The sequence below is a fragment of the Homarus americanus genome, unplaced genomic scaffold, assembly GCF_018991925.1.
Source record: "Homarus americanus isolate GMGI-L3 unplaced genomic scaffold, GMGI_Hamer_2.0 scaffold25611, whole genome shotgun sequence".
NCBI lineage: Eukaryota > Metazoa > Arthropoda > Malacostraca > Decapoda > Nephropidae > Homarus > Homarus americanus.
The window spans coordinates 61,969-86,635 of NW_024744272.1; the positions used below are offsets into that span (position 1 = coordinate 61,969).

The 24,667-nt window shown below is 41.5% G+C and overlaps 1 protein-coding gene and 1 non-coding gene across 3 annotated transcripts in view; one reads left to right on the forward strand and one right to left on the reverse strand.

The window, feature by feature from the left end:
- Nucleotides 1-11,260: 11,260 nt before the first annotated feature.
- Nucleotides 11,261-11,333, forward strand: Trnat-agu. Its single transcript has one exon. It is a non-coding gene; the product is annotated as a tRNA-Thr (tRNA).
- A 2,183-nt stretch (nt 11,334-13,516) lies between these two features.
- LOC121877678 (orcokinin peptides type B-like) overlaps nt 13,517-24,667 on the reverse strand; it is a 62,101-nt gene continuing 50,950 nt past the window's right edge. For both annotated transcript variants that reach the window (XM_042383501.1, XM_042383500.1), the window contains 3 exons: nt 21,737-21,788; nt 16,276-16,309; nt 13,517-14,807 (listed from right to left, as the gene is read on the reverse strand). In XM_042383501.1, the coding sequence (XP_042239435.1) occupies nt 14,342-14,807; nt 16,276-16,309; nt 21,737-21,788 (552 nt within the window). In that variant the 3' untranslated portion in view covers nt 13,517-14,341. The remainder of the gene's footprint in view (nt 14,808-16,275; nt 16,310-21,736; nt 21,789-24,667) is intronic.

The following is a 24,667-nucleotide window of genomic DNA, read 5'->3' on the forward strand; positions in this document are numbered from 1 at the left end:
AGACGATAGTTATCTCTACGCCAGCAACTCAGACCTCCATTCCTTGAAGAGAACTGTGAACACTGAATTGACTAAAGTCAGGACCTAGGTAATACGTAATAAACTGACCTTAAACCTCGAAAAAACCCACTACACGATCTATCACAGAAGGAAAACTTACCCCCAGACTTGGACTCCCTGTACCTTGGTAATACAGTCCTCAAACGCGAAAAAATACTAAATTCCTCGGAGTTATTGTTGATGAGAAACTTAAATGAAGAAACCACAACAAGCCATTCACAGTAAAGTCAATAAACAGTGCGGTATCATGTATCACACTCGACAGTCACTTACTCTTATAGCAATGAAAGAAATCTATTATGATCTTATTTACCAACACCTGATACACTGTCACACATTATGGGGCTCTGGCTCTTCAAAAACACAATCCCCGGTTACTGCACAAAAGTGAGTTGTGCGGACAATGACCTACTTGAAAAAAAAAGATCACACAAACGAACAATTTGCTAAATTAAAAATGTTAAAATTCGAGGATATTAACACCTACGGCTGTGCCCTCTTTGTTTAAAAATCTGTCAATCACTTGCTTGACAACAATTATTTCCAGTTCCAGAATAATCAAAGATACAACTTACGACACCCAGAGCTACTAAGACCATCCCCCACGCACTCCTCTCAGTCCCAGACCTCCATAAAATATCACGGTGTGAAGGTCTTGAACAACTTACCCCCACCCATCCCAGCAAAGACTACGCTCCCTTCCTTTAAATCATCTCTTAAAAAATATCCATTGTCTAAGTATTAATATTTTTTAATACCTACTTTATATACCTGCTTTTATTGTACCACCAAAACCGTTTTATCAGAAATTATCAAGTAGATAGATAAGAAATTAATATTGCAATAAATATATTTGCCAACTAGACATAAACCTGACAGCTCTGTCCTCTTGTTCCACCTTAATACAACCCATGTTGTACTGCTTTCCTCCCTGATCACATTTATGTTTTTCAATTCCACTGTAAATTATGTATATACTTATAATATGAATGTAAAACAATAAATAAAATAAACTAAAATAAATAAAACAAATAAATATCGAAGTGATAACCGTGGTAACATTCTTATATGTTCTTATTACCACCATGTTATGTGTACTGTACTATTACTGGTGATACTAATTGTTGTATAATACTTCCTTGAGATAAATGTACAGTATGTTTCAGGTGCCTACAAGAGAGCTCAGGCTCTCAACTGGCTAAGCCATGTTATTATAATGATTTTTAATCGACTCGGTATCTGTGTTCTTCTGGCTAAATAAACTGTTTCAAAATCAATAAAACACAATACGGTCAGGCTAATGACAGACCCTCAGTTGTGTCTCTCTTAGATCTGATTATATTAATGACAAAATTGATTATTTTATAAAAATTTCCACCGATCAGTAATTAGGTACAGCAACATTCAAGTTTGTTTACTTCTCTTACTAAAATTCAGTTGTTTATCTCGAAAATTCGATCGTTCATTTCTGTTATTAAAATTCAAGTGGTCATGTAAGGTAAACAGCGCCGCCATCTTGGCATCGGCCTCTGTCTCGATATACAATTTCTACTCACCAGTTCTGAGATGACCAAGATGGAGGTGATGACCCTGAGGTGATGACCCTGAGGTGATGATCCTGAGGTGATGATCCTGAGGTGATGACCCTGAGGTGATGATCCTGAGGTGATGATCCTGAGATGATGACCCTGAGGTAATGATCCTGAGGTGATGACCCTGAGGTGATGATCCTGAGGTGATGACCCTGAGGTGATGATCCTGAGGTGTTGCAGGGGGGGGGGGGATGATGGCTCTCCCATGTTCTTACGTCAGTCACAAAAATAATAAAAGGTATTTGTAACAGTAGAAAAACACTGGATGCATTTAGGTGACGGCCCCAAGACAACAGACAAGGCGTGAGCAAAATTTGTTTGAAACTGCGAAAATAATGTTAAATTGAGCACCGTAACTACATCAAATCGTCCCTGCACGATTGGGTTGGTGACCTCAGGGTAAACTTTATCTGAAAGCGAACGAAACGAACCATCCAACCCTAGATTAACCAAACAATAACATTAGTTCGGAAGGTTAGATTGGACGGATTAGTTTTGATTCGGTTTGTCTGTTGGAGATGATTAAAACATTTTTATTTTCTTAATTTCAAACTAGCTTTTCCTTCCTCCACCAGATTTTCACTATAAGTACACCCGAGCACTGCAATTTACAACACTTCCTTATTTAAGAGTCCTGTATCTTTACACCGAGGTTAATCTTACGCTGTCTCTCGCGATGACCGAGATATTTGTACTACTTGTCATGGATTTGCCAGCACTATTAGCCGCGGTCATAATCTTTACCACACTCAAATTCTAGGAGCTCACACCACCACAGAACACGCATTGTTTGTTGTGTGTCCGTTGTCAACTTTGAAAATTTCTATAAGGACGAGAACAATAAGGCGTATAAGGGTACACTAAACAGTTGCCACGTACTGGTTTATACATTTCCTGCCAGAGCCATCTGTTGAGTGATAATGTCGACCTATAATATAACGTGGATTCAAACAACGATGTTTTAGTTTATTATTTGTGCGTACGAGTATTTACAGTGTTGTTTAAGTCATTATTCAGGTCTATACAGTTTATAGTTTGGAAAAAACTCAACTCGGAATTTTTTTTTAATGAACGGAGAGTTGCATTTGATTATTTATCATTCCTAATATCATTGTGTACTAATTCCATCCCAAAATATTGTATAACTAATTACAAAACATTAGAAGTATATTCAGTTTGAATCGTTTCTCAAAATAATGCTGATAATATAGTTCGGTGCTATTTATAGTAACAATTTGGGAAATACTTAAGTCTCTGGAACATATCAAGTACAGTACACGTACGTATTTAAGTATGTACAATCACCCAAAAAAGTCCTGTCGCGAACCACGAACCCCAAGATTCAGACTCGTGAACCCGAAGCATTAGACACTGATACATTATTCTGTCCATAAATGCTTCGGATTCAAGAGTCTGAATCTCGGGGTTCATGGTTCGCGACAGGACTTTTTTGGGTGCTGTACAGTGGAGGCTGGTGACCCCAAAGTGTAAACAACATGTGATATTGTTTATAAGTATATCATACTTTAGCATTCCAAGGAAACTGAATGTTGGATGACGAAGCTTACAAAAGAGGAAAACAAAGTTCTTGCACGAGCCTGACAGGAGGACAAACAGCTGAGGTAAAGTCCCGATAAGTACCAGATGTTGGTGAGGTGGAGATCCTACAGCCCCAGGGCCACGAGGAGACTGGCCGGAGCATAATCCTTCAGAAACACAGTACAGAGGACGGGACCATGTAAGTATCCTTCATGATCCTGGACGCAGGTGTTGTCACGTCTCAGATCTCCACAAGTTTGTTTTGGTGTTTTAGCTGAGGTTAACCGGTGTTTATAGTATGGCCCTTTGTGAGTCTGGTCCATCGACTTAATCTTGTGTTTATTTATTGTGTTTATAGTTTACTGCAACAAGATCTAGTTATTTTGAGATTCTCTTTTATATTTGTTGCATTTTAAAAGTTAATTAAAATATATTGTTTACGGTTCGGCTGTGTTGTATGTAGTGCTCATAAATGGGTATATATATATATATACTGTGTATATATATATATATACTGTGTATATATATATATATATATATATATATATATATATATATATATATATATATATATATATATATATATATATATATATATATATACACACACAGAGAGAGAGAGAGAGAGAGAGAGAGAGAGAGAGAGAGAGTTAAAACATAAAATTCTGGATGTAAATAATTTCATTCACTGGTTTCAGACGCCGAGCTCAGGTGTGACGTCACATGCGGTAGTAGCGAACCCAAACAAAAGAACACCAACGTTAGAACAATTTGGAAAGCGGACAATCCGAGGGCCAGGCCTGGGGTGTTGTATCAAGCTTTTAAGAAAGAAGATTATCTCGGAAATGGCAGCCATCTTGGTGACACACTGCTGCAGTATTGAAAAGGGACCATCTATTTATGGAATATTTCAATAAAAGTAAATCAGCAATTTTGGGGAAGTTGGAAACAAGAAAATATTACACACAGTCAAACGGACATAGAAGGACAGTAATAGTTAATGGTCAATGACCGTCTGAATTGACCGCCAACAACATGAATCAACATTTAATGTTCATAAAATTAAAACAGAAAGTTGCCTAAATAATTAACTTCCTCTTAAATTTGTTTGAATATCAGGTAGCCACTTTAAGGACGTTTCTAATTACCCCGCACCTGTACCCAAGGGTATTTATTGATAGTAATCAGTACTGCATTATTAAACAGTCTATATTGTAGCCAATAACAATCATCATATTTATACATTAAAAAAATATGATGATGATATTTTATTATGATGCTTATTAAATATTGAGAAAACAATATTAAGAACATAATCACGTCAGTACTTGATTTGTGTAAACATTAACTATCTTATTTGTTATTATTTACATGATGATCAAATACCTTATCTTCATGTCTTCATTAAGTTATTAGTGTGATACTGTGCTTTGGTAGAGAACTCAAGGTGGTCTGTGTTCCAGTGTTCTCATGCTAAAATGAACAAATTGAACATATTGCATTGTATAATTCACATCAAAGACCAGTCACAGAATATCACTTTTTCTAGTAACTGTTTCGGTACTAATGCCTCATGTGACGTCATCAGCCACCCAGGCATGTCGGACACTGTGTGAAATTATCTTTGTTTAGTTTATTCTGTTTTATAATAATAATAATAATAATAATAATAATAATAATAATAATAATAATAATAATAATAATAATAATAATAATAATAATAACGGGAACAAAAATAAAAAGAGTCCGAAAATGGGAATCTTTACCAGCGTACAGTGAGGATGTTTTCAGGGGAAACTGACATGATTTGTGTCCCAGCCGCAGAGGAGATTGACACAGCCACACAGGTGAGCCCGTCGTTAGGGCCCTCCTGAGGTTCCGCTTCTGGACAGGTGAAGGGGGGGTGGGGGAAGAGCGTCAGGGAGGAGGGAGGGAGAGGGAGATAGGAAGGGGAAGGAAGAAAGAAGTGGTTACGGGGTGGAGAGAAGAAGAGAGAAGCGTAGCAAGAGCCTAGGTTTATTTTCATGTTTTTGTCACCTTTATCTCTTTCTCTCTCTCGGTACATTTACGTGTTTTTATTCTCCCTTTCTATGTATATATGTATACAAAATGCAGATATGTATACATTAGAGAATTAAATGGATTGTGATATTTTCGGCGTTTTCCAATTCCACTTTTCGAAAATCAATTTAGCTTATCCTCTTTCCTTAAACATTTTATTCATCCTTCTTCTTATTAATTCGTTCCCAATTAGTGCAAAATAAAATAAGGAAAACGTAAGATGAACTTTTCACTCTATACATATAAGATTTCAGTTTGTCTTAAGGGAATTGTATTTCACGCACACACACACACACACACACACACAGTTCCATAAACAGTATCGTGTTCACTATAAGCCCCTGAAATGAACCCTTTGAATCTATTGAATACACCATCAAGGAATCAATGTTGAGAGAGAGAGGAAAATTGATTTGGTTCTGTCTGTGTGACGGTGAGGTGACGGGCAAGTGACGGCCATGTAACAGTGATGACTAATTGATGACGTATTGGAGTGACGGGGGGAAAGTGACGGTGTTGGTTGACGGGGGGTGACAGACAGTTGTGACGGTTGATACAGGAGTGTTGAAGAGAGAGAGAGAGAGAGAGAGAGAGAGAGAGAGAGAGAGTCCTTCACACCCCCCAAAAATCCTATTAAGAAGAGGAGGAATGTGGCTAAATTACTCCTTTGCTGAAGTACACATTAGCCGCTATATTGGACGTATGCAAATGAAGGCACTCGACCACTGGTAATGAAACTTGTCGAAATTAACCTCCCCATCACCCCTCCCCCTCCCCACCCCACCAACACCCCCTTCACCTTAGGTTTCAAAATACAGTGACTTGTTACAGTTTCACTACAGCTACAGCACCTACAGGTGGTGTAGCTGTAGTGAAACTGTAAGAGATAGATGATACATATTTAAAACACAGACACCCGTACGTACTGACACACAGACACCCGTACCGACACACAGACACCCGTACCGACACACAGACACCTGCATGACACACAGACACCCGTACCGACACAGACACCCGTACCCCCGACACACAGACACCCGTACACAGACACCCGTACCGACCCGTACCGACAGACACCCGTACCGACACACAGACACCGACACACCCGTACCGACACACGTACCGACACACACACACGTACCGACACACAGACACCCTGACACACAGTACAGACACACAGACACCCCTACAGAGGAGCTAATATGAGTTAGTATGGCCACTATATGAGAGCAACAGGTGAAAGGTAAACAGGAGGAGGAGGAGGAGGAAGAGGAGGAGGAAGAGGAGGAGGAGGAGGTAGGTGGTGGTGTTAACGCTACAGGTCCTCTTTGTGTGTGATGGGTAGAGAGAGAGAGAGAGAGAGAGAGAGAGAGAGAGAGAGAGAGAGAGAGAGAGAGAGAGAGAGAGAGAGAGAGAGAGAGAGAACATTATCATACCATTATTCTTTCTTTCACTAATATCTTCCCTCACCTACACCCATCTCCCTCCCTCACACTATCAACCTCACCAACACAACACTTTCAGCTATTTTATTAGTGACTTCTATAATATACACTCATCTTAAGTAATCAATTCTAATTTATTCTTTTTTTTAAATATCTCGTCTCTTTTTTTGTTAAGTCCATCTACACATAACACTCCTGAGGGTTCATGTATAGGAAGGGCGTCACAGTTCTCACCCCTTTACAACACCCCTTCAGGAAATCCACTCTATCAACGGCACATATGTCACTCATAGCCTCACCCTTCCATCCCCGCAGCTCCCCCTCATAGTGTGTCTTCAAGTTTTATCTCTATGTTATATTTAGTCTTCATTTTTTTTTTAGGATATCCAGTTCATCTCCCCTCCCCTCCCCTCCCCTCCCCTCCCCTGAATGTATGATGGTTTATAAGGGTAAATATATCGTCTGATTTGATTTAAAATTTCACCACATTGCAACTCTCTTCCTCCTCCTCCTCCTCGTCCCTGCCAGCGTCTCTCTTTTATTTAACCTAAAGATTTCCAAGTGTAGTCCACACAGCCATGTCCTGCCCACAATGAATTAATGTATTTTCCTTTAACAACACATAAGGTAATTTGTGTTGAAGTACGAGGCCCTGTGTGTGTGTGTGTGTGTGTGTGTGTGTGTGTGTGTGTGTGTGTGTGTGTGTGTGTGTGTGTGTGTGTGTGTGTGTGTGTGATCACCACTAGTCGTTATGGTGGGTCTCAGGAATATTTTGTCTGTGTTCTTTGTTATGGTCAAGTGTTGTGTTGAGGGTCAGACAACTTACTTTATGTCACTTTGGTGTTGACCTTGAATAGGCTCATCTGAAGGTTTAAAAGGAAGCACATTATATTCGCCCGAGAGAGAGAGAGAGAGAGAGAGAGAGAGAGAGAGAGAGAGAGAGAGAGAGAGAGAGAGAGAGAGAGAGAGAGAGAGAGAGAGCTGCGTCATCAAGGACTACTAGGCCAGTCAGCCACTAAGTCGAGATCGACATTTATGAATACAACTAAAATTCAGTTTTTTCGTAAACACTCGGGATCACGTGACTAGTAGTGTTAAATATTACAGCTAGGTGGCAGCCGCCCAGCTCACCTCAAGCAGAGTTGACCACTACAGCAACAGTCGTGACATTATCACCTTTCACCACACGAGAAAATGATTTCTTGCATACCAATGGAGGTGGGAGGCTTGTGGCCATTGTCGGTAAAGGGTCGGGAAGGACAGGAGGGCCAGGAGGGAGGGCCAGGAGGGAGGGTCAGAAGAGAGGGCCAGGAGGGAGGGTCAGAAGGGAGGGTCAGAAGGGAGGGTCAGGATGGATTAGATGACCAGTGGGGCCTTTCATTGACCAACACGAAGGTTCAGACGGTCACCTCAGAGGTTTCTGCTTTCCATATTTTTCGGATTACGTGAAGATTAAACCCCCAGCTTATTTCACCTTAAGATTAACCATCCTAGTGCTAACCTAACATACCCTTAACCTAACATAACCTGATCTAATCTAACATAACCTCAGGTAGCATGGCGGTGTTTAATCATCAGAAGAAATAGGTTAAGGGGAGGGATAATCTTCATGTACTTCGAATATTCTTCAAATGAAATCTTTACCTGTACTGTCAACTGTTGCCAACATCTCCACCCAACGGAAGCGTCTAACGGTGACTAACAGTGACTAACGGTGACTATGAGACGTTGGTAAACATGCAGTGAACTAGGGGTCGACGAGTGTTAGGTGTATGGAGTTGGCAGAAGCAGTGTGGGGGCAGCAGGCAGGGATAATATCACCAGGAAGGATTCCCTAGTTGGTCTGAGTGTGATCCTGCCTGGTGAGGTGGGTGACCAGTGACACGAGTTATTTTTAAAGTAAATAATTGACCACAAAGTCTACCACCACCACTAATAGTCTTCCTTCACATCAACCTGTCCAATGTGACTTCATAGACAGACAGACAGACAGACAGACTAGAGACCCTTCAACACGGTTCTAACAGTTGTATGTACGGGATAAAAGGTGAACGTCTCAGTTGTCTGCTCCTTTGACATCCGTTTCCTTTGCTCCTTCCCCCTGCTGGTCTTAGAAAGATTGTATCAAGCTTACTGTCTTGAGGGTTACAGCTTATATGGAGAGTTCCCTGACCAATGGAGAACTTGGGGAGGATCTTGTGGTATGTATAATGTTTTTAACCTTTTTTCGGGAGGGGGAGGACTTAATCTTTCCTGAATCTTCTTTAATATTAGAGATAGATATATGAACGAAGAAAATATCTTAGAGGAGACAGAACGGTGTGTGTTTCGAATATCACATACAGTATTATCAGTAAATCGCTAGCTGGGATTAGTATCAACAGTTACAAGTTCAAACTATATATTAAGACATATTGTGGTTGATATCCGCCATACAGTATGCTTACATCAGTGACTTTTCAACTCTAATGGATAACGTTAGATGAGATGCATTCTTGAAAAAAAAAATAGAACGTAAAAGTGATTATTTAAACATCAAAAGCGAATAAAGTTTTATTCTGCTTTAGAGAGGATGTATCCTTCTCCAAAATAGAGGATTGAAACTCTGTTGCTATTTGCTTTGAGTGTAAAGTGTTAAACTATCTACACTAACTGGACTAATGCTCGAGTCCCGCCCTTCACTACATCTGCATCTGACACCCGTGGGCGAGGTAGCTAGGGCCACGCAAACACACTCTTCACCCTTCATATTGCCTCACCTTGTTGACCCTTAACCTCTCTCTACCATTACTCTTTCAAAGGATTTTCCAACTTGCTTTCAAATATTACCTTAGTTATTCCTCGTCACTGTGTATAATGTCTACCCATGTCTCTCTCTCATGACGTGTAGAAGTAAACGCTATCTGATGAGAGGAAGAGGATCAGATACCATGACTAAAACCCAACCTAACCCGAGCGACGTCATATGTTACTTGACCTCCCTGACAATAGCTGACTGATAGTTCTTGCTTAGGCCCTTATAACATTATGTATACAGTAATATGCAATGATATATGTGCATCAATAAATGTGTTTTGTGTTATCTCGTGTTGTCATGTGTTTGCTGGTGTTATCATAAGCTATGTTGTGTTATTATGTGTTAGCTGTGGCGTTATCATGAGCAGGAGAATGTTTAGTTAAGGAAAGGTAATGTTTACTAGTAGGAGAATGTTTAGTCAAAGAGGTAATGCTAACTAGAATGTGAAGAACACCCAACAACGGTTAAAACCAATGTCTAGAAACACAATTTTCTTTTTAACAAACTAGAATTAGTCTGTTTTTCTTACTGTCTAAAGTCTTGAATTGTTCACTTTTGTTTAAGTTTTATTATGCTTGAGTGTTTCAGTAGTTTGTTTACCTCTTGTTCGTGATATTTATTGTGAAAAACAAATACAAAATAAAATGACGTTCTGCAGTATTCAAAAGTTGTCGATTTCCTTATAAATCTGGGATGGACTCCTTAATATTCCATAACGTATCATTAAATGGTTCTAAAGGCAATTTATTTTAGAGTTCCAATAATATGCAACCTCTCTTAATATTAAAGAAAGAATAATCGTAAGAACATTATAAATATCTTTTGAGATTTTCTGTATTCATAATTGTGTGTCGTATTCATGGAAGGTTTTTGCTTATACTGTGTAAAGTTAAAGCTACTGAGTGGATGAACCCGTGTACATAATAATTATAGTCAGAAAGTGGAGCTCGTCATGGCATTTCAAACTTGTTAATGTTTTCCTTTTGATGCTTGTAATTCTGGGGCAAAACTTGTTATTCGTGTGTCAGAGTTACCAGAGCCATCATGTAACACTGTTGTTGTTATAATGTTATTACTGCACTTCAACAACAAAGGTCTTTAAGCACGTCACAGGTTAGTCAATACACTCGTACATCAACAATTAAAAAACTTAATGAGAGATAAAACTGTGTGGCTTAAGCTCGGAAGAACTCTGATGTAATGCACTTTCTGTAGATTCGTCTATGAAGGTTAAGTACACAATAACATGATTGATTCTAACTAAGACTGCCTGTGGTCTTGTTCTCTCTGATGTTGGGTCTACTTCCTCCCTTATGTGTGGTCTTGTTCTCCCTGATGTTGGACCTACTTCCTCCCTCCTTATGATTTTGTTCACCCTGATGTTAGACCTACTCCCTCCCTCCTGTGTGATCTTGTTCTCCCTGATGCGTGTTCTGTTGAGTCTGACGCCCTTTGGACGTAATTAATTAATTAACTAAAATATAAAAGCCACGACGGTTTTAGTAAAGTTTGTCCTATAACTATTTTGTACATTTGTACTGGTGTCCCAACCTTGTTCCGTGAACCCTTCCCAGGTCATGCCCTCTCACCTAGACCTTCAAGTGGGACTGGTACCACCATCTTGCTTCATGGGCGAGGCTAACCAGAGATGATCACTCGGGTGGTAGAGTATTATTTTCTCACAAGGAAGGATTCGGCCACCACGATAAGGTTGTGTTCAAGAGAGAGACTGAAGATGCACCCAACCTACTACTATGTTATGGGCCTTCATAGCTCAGTGGCTAGAGCGCTGGTCTAGTAAACCAGAGGCCGGGAGTTCGATCCTCCCTGAAGGCAATGTGTGATGTTTTATAGGTAGGCAGGTAATCTTTGGACATCACGATTAACCTAACCAGTGAGTATAATGGCCGTGCGGTAATGGTGATGATTAGAGCAGCAAGGTTCACTCATCACTCTCAACTTATATATGCACTACATAGTATAAGTACAACTTCCCCTTCACACTAATTACAGAGCGCCGTGTCAATTATCTTCGCATTTTCAGTTGAGCCAAGAGTCCAATTTAAGCCACAGTAAAAGAAACAAACATGTTTTTGTTGACGTACGACGCCTCCCCTCCCTCTGGTGTGAAGGGGAGGAAGTGACGGTGGTGGGGACGTACCATATCTGTATAAACAGCTGTTGGTCTTCATCAGCCGCGTCACTTTTTTCATCTTAAGGATTCGATAAATATGACCAGACTTGTGGCCTACTTCCTGACACCTCTCAATAAGTCCTCGAGTGTATTGTTCCAACTATTACCTGCTGCCCGAGGATGTTATTTACCTGTCTTTGTATTTCGTTAAGAATGGTTACCCTGCTGATCTGATCTTCAAAATTCTCGATAAATTTATCAATATATTTTAACGAAAACTCAAGACCTTGACTGTCCTTAGAGATATTTCTTTATGGTCGTTCCTGGTGGTCTAGTTTAACACAATGTTCCGGAATACTGTGTTGTGTGTCTTATCACGTGTTGGTGTTGTAATGTACTACACGTGGCAGTACCTCACGTGTTGTAATGTACTACACGTGGCAGTACCTCACGTGTTGTAATGTACTACACGTGGCAGTACCTCACGTGTTGTAATGTACTACACGTGGTAGTACCTCACGTGTTGTAATGTACTACACGTGGCAGTACCTCACGTGTTGTAATGTACTACACGTGGCAGTACCTCACGTGTTGTAATGCACTACACGTGGCAGTACCTCACGTGTTGTAATGTACTACACGTGGCAATATCTCACGTGTTGTAACGTACTACACGTGGCAGTACCTCAAGTGCTCAACAACATAGTATTAGTAAACACAGGTAGATGAACGCTTACCGTCTTTCTCCTCGCTAAGTTGTGGTCACACTGCAAAAGGACCTCCTGCTCTCCCGCCGAGACTTGAGGTTCTGACCTCCTCTGCCTGAAGCCTCAACCGCGTCACCTCCGAGTACAACTTTACACACAGTAACAACCATTTGGGTGGTTCGCCCATGACGTGTTCTTAGTAAAAGTTCATTACTTTTATGTTAATTCTTTATATTTTCATTTCCATTTTCATTAAATTTGTAAGATTTTATTTATGTTGTTGGCAGATAAGTCGTGAGCGGTGTGTGGATCTCTTGTGCTGAGCATATTATCTTATTTAACTGTTACTAGAGAGCAGAGACAAATAGATAGTGAGAGGAGACGAGAGAGAAAAGGAGACATAGATTAATACAGAATTAGTAAGACAGAATATTAAAAAGAAACAGACAGATATATGAATGTATAGATAAAGACAAACAGACAGACACACTAGTAATTGTTTGTGTCTCTGGTCCTCCCTCTCACCAAGTCATGACACACACACAGGGCCGATAGAGCCATCACAATAACAGGTGTGGAGAGATTTAGTGATTATTACACAAGGAACAGACAGATGGAGTCTTCATTCATCCAGCTTCTTGTTCATGTTGTTATATGTTCTTGTTATTTCAGGTTTGATGGTAGGTGATCATTAGGGCTATTGTAGGATGGTGTGAGCAAAATGGACATACACACACACACACACACACATTGTATATACATAGTTACATAATGGATAAAGTAATTCCAGGTCAGCTTATCATTTCATTAAACAGTATCAGTGGTTGTTGGTTTGTATACGGCAGGAGGATGGCGTATTGGTGGTTCTCGTCAGGTGGTGGTGATGGAGGTGCCCTTGGTGGGTTGAAGGGTTCTATAACTGGTGTGACTTTGCGTGCAGGTGTGTGTGTGTGGGAGGCGGTGCGTGTGTGTCAGGGGGGGGGGAGGTGTGTATGTGGAGGTGTGTATCAGGGGGACAGGGATGTGCTACCTCCTGACGCCATCACACAACTTTCTCTGCTGCTGTGAACATAAAAGGCTTCGCTAGTTAGCTCATCGTGTTCATTATCTCAGTACACATTGTCTGGATTCTCAATAAAAAATAACAATAAATGTATATAGTGAAAATATGTTAACAGTTAACTTGTATAACTTTATTATTTTAACTTGTATGACAAACTGTGCAGTAAGTCATTTCTCTACAACATAGTCTCACAAAAAGTTTTTAAAGAATTCATATATAGAGTGATATTGCATTCAGTATACCTCTGGGACCGTCAACATTAATATATATTCTGAAACAGCCCTGAAAACACAACATTCACTTTGCTACAACTTGTTTTGTTGATATTGTGTGATCCAACGGGAACTTCTACTTCAGCACTGGGCCAATACAGTCCTTGTCTGTGTGGTAGGGAACACTTAATACTGTGTCGTCACTTAACTAAACGATCAGCTGTAGACAGTAAGTGGTTATATGAAGCGGCTGGCTGCCTTTCAGACCTCAGAGATTCATTCCAAAAAAACCCGTTTAGAAATACTTAAGCTTATGAGTCTAAGTAACCAGAGGAACTCACAAAGACAAATGTAAACAATAAACAACCCAAATGTAAAAGAAAGACCACTTAATAAAAATATTCTTTATTCCTTGCTTGCTTGACATTCCCAGCCACTCACGAGTAACATCAGACAGAGGGAGGGTCTCCGAGGTCGTCTTGGGCCCTCCGGAGAACACCGAGTTTCTCGTTGCTAGTCGAGCAGTCCATAATAGAGAGGAGGAAAGAGATGGGCAATGTTGATCTTTCTCGGGGATAAAATAGTAAGCTTACGATATGTTATATTGTCAGTAACTATTCTTAAAGTAATCTATAAGACGTATTAAGCAGTCTCACTGAAGAGGACGCAAAATGGAGCTGTCGAGGGTACATTGTGGCTCAGAACGGATGGTACCTCAAGGGTCTGCTTCACTCGGCGCTGCGTCGGACGAACCCGAATCCGGAACGGTCAATTTCGTCGAAGTTACGTTTGTACAGGTTAGCGATGTCCCTGGGACCATACACTCTCTTCACGAAGCCGAAGCCGGAGCGATCAATCTCGTCGAAGTTCCTCTTCTCAGGGTAGACGTCATAATCTCCTCGCTTGTGGAAGCCGAAGCCAGAACGATCGATCTCGTCAAAGTTGCGCTTGTTGAATCCAAATCCAGATCGGTCGATCTCATCGAAGTTGCGCTTGTTGAATCCAAATCCAGATCGGTCGATCTCATCGAAGTTGCGCTTGTTGAATCCAAATCCAGATCGGTCGATCTCATCGAAGTTGCGCTTGTGGAAGCCAAAGCCTGATCGATCGATTTCGTCAAAGTTCCTCTTGTTAAACCCAAATCCTAAACGGTCCATGTCTTCTGAGCTGCGTTTGTTGTGTCCGAAGCCCGTCCTGGAAGACAAGAAGATCAAGTTCAGTCATCATCAACATAGTCATCACCATCATCACCTACGCTCATTACCACCATAAACCATACCATCATAGTCACTATCATCATCATCACTATCTTCACCATCACGCCACGCCACCATCACTGTCACCGACCATGCCTTTGGGTGCTATCATTACTCACGCTTTCCTAACAACCTGTCGTCAGCTTTGACCTGAGGGAGTGAGCCGTCAGTGAGCACCTGCCCCTCCATCACCACCAACAGAAGCTACATCAAGTACAACTAAACCCTCTACACCTCTGCTACTTCCCCGTGCCTATTAAGCTGCCTCACTAGACATGACAGGATCACAGCGCAAATTCTCAAGACACTTAGAGACTGTCAATGAGAATCTTGCACAGGGCATCACCTCATCTTTAATTATTCAACTCATCTCGTCACAATACACCAGACTCCAGCTCACGAATTCACATCTTATTGTTTTCCTTAAGTTCCCCCTCCTTTTCCTCCTCCTACTGCTCCATCTCCTTTTCATCCTCCTACTGCTCCCTCTCCTCTTCCTCCTCCTACTCTTCCTCCCCCTCCTCCTCCGCCTCCTCTTCTATTGACACTACTTGGATGATATAGCTAAGACTTTCCGAAACTTAATGCCCCCATCCTATCCCATCCCATCCCATCCCATGCCATCCCATCCCATCGTCTCTTGTTATCCCTGAATGACACAGACAGTGGCCGCCTCCACCTCCCTCTGTCCTCATCCGCAAAATTGGCGTCCGCTGTCACCAGAACAGGTCCTAGAGGGTGGGGGATGGGGGCTAATATCCCCTTACTCCTCAGCATCCTGATGTGGCCCGTCCTGAGGGTGAGGGGGAGTGAGGGGGGGAGGAAGGGAGGAGAGAGAAAACAGTGGCTTTCCTTGATCCTCTCTGATGAAAAAAGGTTCTGTAAGACACATAGTAAGTCGATCCCTCAGTGTGAACCCGCAGTATGAACCTTCAGCGTGAACCCTTAGTGTAACCTTCAGTATGAGCCCCTCAGCGTGATCCTCAGTGTAAACCCCCAGCATGAACCCTCAGTGTGAACCCTCAGTGTGAACCTTCAGTGTGACAATAAAATATACAATTCTATTTACAATTATAATCCCGATAGCCTTAAGAAAGAAGGAAGAGGAGGTAGAGGAGGAGATGGAGGAGGAAGAGGAGAAGTAGGAGGAAGAGGAGGAGGAGGCACATGTACTCCGTGTCATCCACCTGGTCTCCTACAAACACAGGTCAGGTCCCACTGAATGAAGTACACTCTATTGTTTGTGTTTGTCGAGTGTTATTACTGGATTGATGACATATTAAACTTTATTACAGTAGTGGATAATTCAGTGATGATGATCCTAACTACAAGTATAAGTAATGTAAAGTATAAATGAAAGAATATAATACAGGAGATAAAGCGTTAAAACACTTATTGTTACTCACGTGAAGGCATCGAAGCGCTTTACTGGTGCACCATCTGAAAGTAGACGAAGAATGGAAATATAAAATGAACAAGTTAGGAAGTTATTTAAATTAGTGTTAAAATATAAAGTTAGACCTTTCCCTATGACAACAAGGTTAAAGAGTGCATTTGCAAAATATTACTGAAGCACCCTCCTATAACCATTGACTGACAGGTGGTTAATGTAGGCTTTTAAAACTCCCCTTGGCTGTCTTGTCTCAGAGAATTAGGTTAGGTCCCCCTAAAACCTCTTACGTTTTCTGCGGCAACCCGACCCACTGAGGGCAAGTTAACGGCTTCAACCTTATTTGTCGCACTTAGTAAGATGACTTAAGAACATAAAAGTAATGAAATACTGTACTTCTATGATTACCAAACCTAACCTAACCTAACCATATGACATAATGTTGGAAGAAGAACGTTTTCCAAAATGCCCTCGACGCCTGGTTGTGACTTACCATAACAGGAGGTCCAGGGTGGAGGGGGAGAGGGAGGAGGGGGGGATGGGGGAAGAGAGAGTGGGGGTAGGCATTAAAGGGTGTTGAAAAGTTCATTGTTCGTTAGGTGAGTACAGGCACAAGAAAATAATAATGGTTGCCCTTCATGTAACGAGGATGGCCGGCCCAAGGGCGTGAATTTGTTAAGGTGTAGAAGCTGTCGCCAACGCAACATCCACATCCTAAGTTAACTAGTTGCATGACCCAGTGTCAAGTAATAGTCCGAGAAGACCGGACAACTCGCCAACTGCACTGGCTAACCATTACCCTGGAATACGATCCGCAAATCGATTAACATTCATGTTCCCAATTACTGCTGGGTAGACAGAGGCAAATGAGGCAAATGACGTAAAGAAACTTGCCCATAGTTTCACCCTGCCCGAACTCGGGTCCGCTCGCTTGCGAGGCGAGAATGCTGACCATAGCACCGCAGGTTTTTCATGTGTGTGTGTGTGTGTGTGTGTGTGTAACCTTACGTCTGGCAGGTCAATCGGGTGTCTCACGTTGATATTTAACGTTGATTTGATTTCTTCATGTTCACCACACGAATTGTTATTGACCCAAGCTCACCGTGTTCACTTCTCCTATGGCCTGGAGAAGGGATGGTTTCGTGGTTGTCTGTGGTATTCATTTAACACTAACTCCTGAACGAGAATCACTAATGTACAGTACACGCCTGGCCAGAGTTATTAGATGTTAAAATAATACCGTAACTGAAGGCGTGGAAACATACCTAACTGATTTACTTCAGTTATAACATAAAGATTGATGCGAAAATGGAGATTGAATTACATCAGCTTTCATTTATTTGTGTTGGTGTTAAGATGCGCTTCGCTGTGGCACTCCCCTCCTCGACACTACGACCTCACGTGTCCTGCTACTGAACTCTCGTCACTTCCCACACGTCAATCTCATCTACCGGCAATGCGTCCTTCCTCAATAATATCACTCTCCGCCGTGTTATTCAATCATTCATACAAAATGTTGCTTTCTGGGTGACAGTCACCTTCACTTCTCGCGTGGCATTCAACCCTGTGTGTCTGTCTGTGTCTCCGTCTTCCCTCTCACCCTCCTGCCACCCACCACTCACCCACGTCGGTAGGTTATATTTTTTTTTTATCCTAAATTAGTCATTTTACTTTTTTACGAGTTATCGATGACCTGGTCACTGAGGCAAGGGACTATGTTACTCGGTCTTATTCATTGCTGCTGTACTGTACCTCTCATACGTTACCTGACGCTATACAATGGTGTATCGTCGCCTGTTATCGGTGACAAAGAATAGATAACATATTCTCACTCTCCATGCTCCCTTTTCAGCACAATTATCACAACAGACACTAACACACGTACTTACAGGTTAACAACAATGAACAACACAGGAGAGTCTGCAAATCCACAGTTGGCGGGAGTGGCTAGGTAAACACAGTGTTGACGTAAGAAAATTGAGGGCGGAGCGTGATGCTCATCCCTCTCCCTGGGGACCAATACCAGCCCACAACACCTAAATTACTCCTCCTCCTACAACATCGTTTACAGTGACTCTGCTCTCCGTGTTTTTCCTCCGTGCTTATTTGAGGAAACATACTCAAGGACTCGTGTGTTCCTGCCTGCCATGATGGTCTCTGGTTGTCGTCAAGAGCCCGCCAGCGTCTGAGGCAACAATAACTGTGCTGGAGATTGTTGTGTACGACTCACAAAGAAGACTGCCCAGGGACCCGTTCACTCAGCCTTTCCTTACAACAAGAGAACTCGCGAGGTTATTAAGTTTCGTTATGTTATCTATTTTTCTACTGTTTTTTGCGCAGCGTTAATTAGCTGTATTAATGTTTTTCTTTTCAAATCTAAGTTTATTTATGTTGATTGAATGATAACCTTAAAGTGATTTTGTGGAAAATGAGTTCAGCTTGATGAAGAAAATGGCAATAGGCTCGTATCTCACACTAAGTATGTTTACACGGGCCGAGCACATACAGGGTTACCAGGGAGACTCGGAACTATGAGGCAGCAACGAAGTCAAAAATTTCTTTGCAGTTTGGAGAAATTTCGATGGCTTTTATGACCCTCGCCATTAATTTTAGTTCTATCAATTAAAATAGGCTGTAGACCCTTACCACCGAGGTGATCAATTAAACACGGGGAAGGGAACGAGGCGTCACTCAAAAGGATTTAACCCATTTGTCAGTCTGGTTAATGTCCCGTGTCGCAAGCCTCCTGATTAGTCTCTAACATTCCTACCCATTAAAACTGGGTCGCATATACACCGTGATAAAAACGATAGCTGACATGATGTTGAAATTGCACAGAGTAAATAAAAGATGAATTCCCAAATATACTAAAAAAAAATAAAAACAATATATATATATATTTTTTTTTTAACTTCGATTCTTCGTATATTTTTTATTCTCCGTAAATTTATACCATATAGTGATATATTTTATCCTATCAGTTTAACTGTTTTATGAACGGGTTGAGCTGACCGAAATAACTATTTTCCGCTATACCAAGCCCCAATATGAGCTATAATGAACGATGGCCACACACACACACACACACTCCCCCTCCACTTACCAAGGCCCTCAAGTACTCCATATACTCACGTTGCCTGACTCCACCTCAACAATCTATACGAAATACATAATACACCATACATACAACACACACTATACATACCGTAATGCGCCTCATACATAATATACACTATACATAATGTAATCCACTCTATACTTAAACAAGTGTTAAATTTATGTGGTCTATCTGCGCTAATTAACTTATTTTGTAAGGTAGATGAGGTTAACATTTCTAGAGTTAACGCCAACAGCTGAGGTTAACATTTCTAGAGTTAACGCCAACACCTGAGGTTAACATTTCTAGAGTTAACGCCAACAGCTGAGGTTAACATTTCTAGAGTTAACGCCAACAGCTGAGGTTAACATTTCTAGAGTTAACGCCAACACCTGAGGTTAACATTTCTAGAGTTAACACCAACAGCTGAGGTTAACATTTCTAGAGTTAACACCAACAGCTGAGGTTAACATTTCTAGAGTTAACACCAACAGCTGAGGTTAACATTTCTAGAGTTAACACCAACAGCCGAGGTTAACATTTCTAGAGTTAACGCCAACAGCTGAGGTTAACATTTCTAGAGTTAACGCCAACACCTGAGGTTAACATTTCTAGAGTTAACACCAACAGCTGAGGTTAACATTTCTAGAGTTAACACCAACAGCTGAGGTTAACATTTCTAGAGTTAACACCAACAGCCGAGGTTAACATTTCTAGAGTTAACGCCAACAGCTGAGTCGTGTCAACACTCGCGGTACAACAATACATTAATTTGTTTATACATAGGATGGATATTGTTTATGACTCCAGGTTAGGTTAGGTTAGATGAATGAATGAGAGAGAGAGAGAGAGAGAGAGAGAGAGAGAGAGAGAGAACGTTAAAGATAGTGAGAGAGAGAGAGAGAGAGAGAGAGAACGTTAAAGATAGTGAGAGAGAGAGAGAGAGAGAGAGAACGTTAAAGATAGTGTGAGAGAGAGAGAGAGAGAGAGAGAGAGGTAATATCGTCCATAAACACAGGTCACCGCCCACCTTCAGTCTCCTCATCATGGTGCTCAGATCAGCTCAGCTCTCAGACATTTATCTCCCTCTCCCCTCCTTTTTCTTCCCCTCTCTTTCCTCCACTCCCCTTCCTCTCCTCCATCTTCCCCTATCCCTGTCTCTCCCCTTCTTCCCCTTTATCCCTGCACTTCCTCTCTCCCTAACTCTCTCCCCTTCTTCCCCTCTCTCCCTCCCCTTCCTCCCGACCCTCTCCAGCTCCCCTTCCTTCCTCCCCTCTCCTTCTCTTCCTCTTTCCATCCACCTACCTCCTGTTGGCCTCATCAGTCAAGGATTACAATACATCGAATGTCAACCTTATATACAAGGAGGGAGCATAGAAGAAGGGGTAGATGGGGGAAAGGGGAGGAGCATAGGCTGATGAGTAGATGGGGGAAAGGAGGAGGAGCATAGACTGATGAAGGGGTAGATGGGGAAAGGGAGGGAGGGAGCATAGACGAGGGGTAGATGGGGGAAAGGGAGGGAGCATATGAGGGTAGATGGGGGAAAGGGGAGGGAGCATAGAAGAGGGAGTAGATGGGGGAAAGGGGAGGGAGCATAGAGAGGGGTAGATGGGGGAGAGGGAGGGAGGGAGCATAGAAGGGGGTAGATGAGAAAGGGGAGGGAGCATAGAAGAGGGGTAGAATGGGAGAAAGGGGAGGGCATAGAAGAGGGGTGGAGTAGGAGAAAGGGGAGGGAGCATAGAAGGGGGTAGATGGGGGAAAGGGGGGAGGGAGCATAGAAGAGGGGGTAGATGGGGGAAAGGGGGGAGGGAGCATAGAAGAGGGGGTAGATGGGGGAAGGGGAGAGGGGGGAGGGAGGGACAAAGAATCATTGTGATTCTTATTTAAGTCCATTTTATCTTACATTATCTCTTATTTCATCTCATTGCATTTTTTTTACAGAACTTGAGTAAACATAAAAGTAAACATTATCATAAAATTTTCTCCCTGAACTGGTCTTAACCTAACCTAACCTAACCTAACTTAACCTAACCCCGAGCACGGTCAGTTGGCTACTGTGTTTATGGACGACGTTTGTTTACATAATATTAACCTTCTCGTTATCTTCTTCTAAATAAGCTTTCTATTTTTTTTGGCTATTATCGTAGGCCTATTTTATAAAGTATTAACGTGTTTTTGTTGAATTTATGTCTATTGGAAAACTATCGTATTGGACACACGGTCAAGTTTTTGTTTTGTATTGTGGCAAAAAACAAAAACAAATAATAATACAAAGAATAAATATTTGCAGCCAAGTACGATTGAGTTAAGTGATGTAGGAGGTGGTGAAGGTAGTTGTACAGCCGAGGAAGTTGTGTTTACATGAGGACGCAGTACTGACCTGTGTAGCCTGCGGCGGCGTCTTGCTGGGGGCTGGACCTAGCGGGCGCCGCCTGGGGGAGACAAGAAAGTAAAATTAAATAAGATAACGAGAGAGAGAGAGAGAGAGAGAGAGAGAGAGAGAGAGAGAGAGAGAGAGAGAGAGCACTAAAAATGATGGCTGGTGAATAAATACAGAAAACAAGACGAAAAATATCAAAAGACAACATGAATTGATGATCATTTACTGCATTAATCTGAAAAAAAATCTAACTCATCTACTAAATCATTATCAGTCAGGTCAAGAAATGGTGACTTATCGCTGCCTACATCTGGATATAAAGACAATATGGTTTATGTTGGCATTTTACGACATAACATGATGACCTAATTTTATTTCAGATGTGTGGATATGATTTTGTATTCATCTATATATTGAGAAAGATAATGGAGATGACACTCTAGTTATGTACAGAGAATCATCCAGAAAAAATACCCAGGGTTTAAATTTATGTCCATTTAAAATAAGGATATTTATTGATGAGCCTATCTGTACTGACCCGTGGGAGACTAGAAAGTAATCAAACTCTCTCCAAAAAAAGACAAAAAACATCTTGAATTTTTGTCAAGCGGAATTATTTTGTTTACCAAAGTCAGAACAAAACGTTTTATTTTTTTTACTTTCCGAGTTTCAAAAAAAATAAAAATAAAAAAAATAAAAAATCCTCTTTCCATCAGGAGTATTCTAAGCTACAATGTTTATTTATTGTTAGTGAATAAACCTCTATTCTGGTCTTAGATCTTTGTACAAATATTATGATTTTTTTTTATAAGCAACAGGTTAGGTCAGGTCAGGTCAGGTCAGGAAATAGCCATGAGCGACTAAACACTTCATGGCAGGGCGATCCTTACTGTATGAATCCTTGGTATAAATGAACCCTTTAAACGGCTCAACAATATGAAATACTCACCAAAATTCATACATCTTCCAAATACCTTCATAGACCTACACACCTGTTTGAGTGAATGAGTGAGTGAGTGAGTGGTTGAGTGAATGAGTGAGTGAGTGAGTGAGTGAGTGAGTGGTTGAGTGAATGAGTGAGTGAGTGAGTGGGTGAGTAACTGGGCGAGTGAGTGTAAACGTGTGTGTGTGTGTAGACCTATCCTAACCTACTGTATGGTGTAGGTAAAAGCAATGGTGTAGTGTGATAGTGTACTTTAAGAGGGGTATAGTGTATTGTGCTGACGGTACAGGTGTAGTGTTGTGCTGGAAAAGTGACTGTTATGGGACGGACACACACACACACACACACACACACACACACTGGGATACAATAACAACAACAACAAGCTCTTCACCTAACAGACAGACAGACAGACAGACAGTCGACATCTCCATATTAATATCACATCTTAATCAACGTCTAACCTAACCTAACCTAACCTAACCATGTACCTCGATCATCTTGTGTATTATCCTCCCGTCACCTAATTAACTCCTCCAGGTGTATGTTGAGGTAGATGGTGTGTAGGAACCAACTAATGATATGGAAATTAGTTATTACGGTGATGGTGTTCCGTGTGGTCTGAGCTATGGATGGGTGGGTGGATGGGTGGGTGGATTGGTGGCTGGTTGGATGGTGTACCTGGTCTTGTAATTAGCCTCAAAAGGACTCACCTGGGCGGGAATTCTGTGTATTAAGCCTCTCGTGTTTGTCTTCTATATGGAGTAACTTTTCGCAGAATTCTTGTGAAAATCAATAAGAGAAAAAGGTTATCGATCCTGGTTTAGTTCATCGTCACTGAGCTATGACGTCAGAGGTAACACTAGTCAATCAGCGGATCGGACATATACTTTTTATTTGATGTCACTGGTTGGTTGAAAGCGGACTTATAGTTTCGATTTGACGTTGCTGCCTACTCTAGTCTGTGATTGGATAGCTGAAAGAGTTCGACCAATCAGCGGATATATAGTTCCTATTTGACGTCACTGCTTGCTTCAGCATATGATTGGCCAGCCGAAAGAGCTCGACCAATCAGCTGCCGATTTCTGACATCACCCCTCGGAGGATGAATTCTTCAGGTTCATCAGGAATTCATCGTGACCTTCAGGTGTACTCGGGGCTGCAGTGCTCAAAGGGCGGCCAGAGTGAACGTGCGGCGGCCAGAGTGAACGTGCAGCCAACTAGTACGACCTTGAAGCACACCAAGTGACAGAAATAGTATGACACCCACCAGAACGACTCACACCTAACACCTTAATAGTATCTAGAGAATAGAAAACCACATCAGAGCCTCATATAGGTAGATACAACCACACCTGAATTAGACAAAGTTTACACCTGAAAAATCCGAGACTTTGGGAAATATTCACACCTGGTGGACTAAACTTGTGGCACCTCGTTCATTAATTGATGTTGTCTCACCTGTAGGTACTGTACGGCAGGTAAAGAGAGAGAGAGAGAGAGAGAGAGAGAGAGAGAGAGAGAGAGAGAGAGACATCATCGAGACACCTTTATTTCACTCCCACTTTCTCACTGCTATTAGATAAACAATACAAGACTTGTTTGTTGGTCAGGCTGTGAGGTGAATCATGTGTTTTGTTATTGTTTCAAGCGGCGGAGTTCGACCTGAGTTTGAACTGATGTGTAAGTGTTCATTGTTCATACAGCTAGTTGACAAGTTGTGTAGTATTGTACCATAGTTCGTGTTGCTAGTTGACAAGTTGTGTAGTACTGTAGTATTGTACCATAGTTCGTGTTGCTAGTTGACAAGTTGTGTAGTATTGTACCATAGTTCGTGTTGCTAGTTGACAAGTTGTTCAAAGTGTTCACGGTTCATACAATTAGATGATTAAGTGTTTGTTTCGTTTAGATTTAACTCGGAAAACACTCCTCCCTCACGCTACCTTCTCTCACCTCTCTCTTCCCTCACCAACACTCATTCTCCCCCT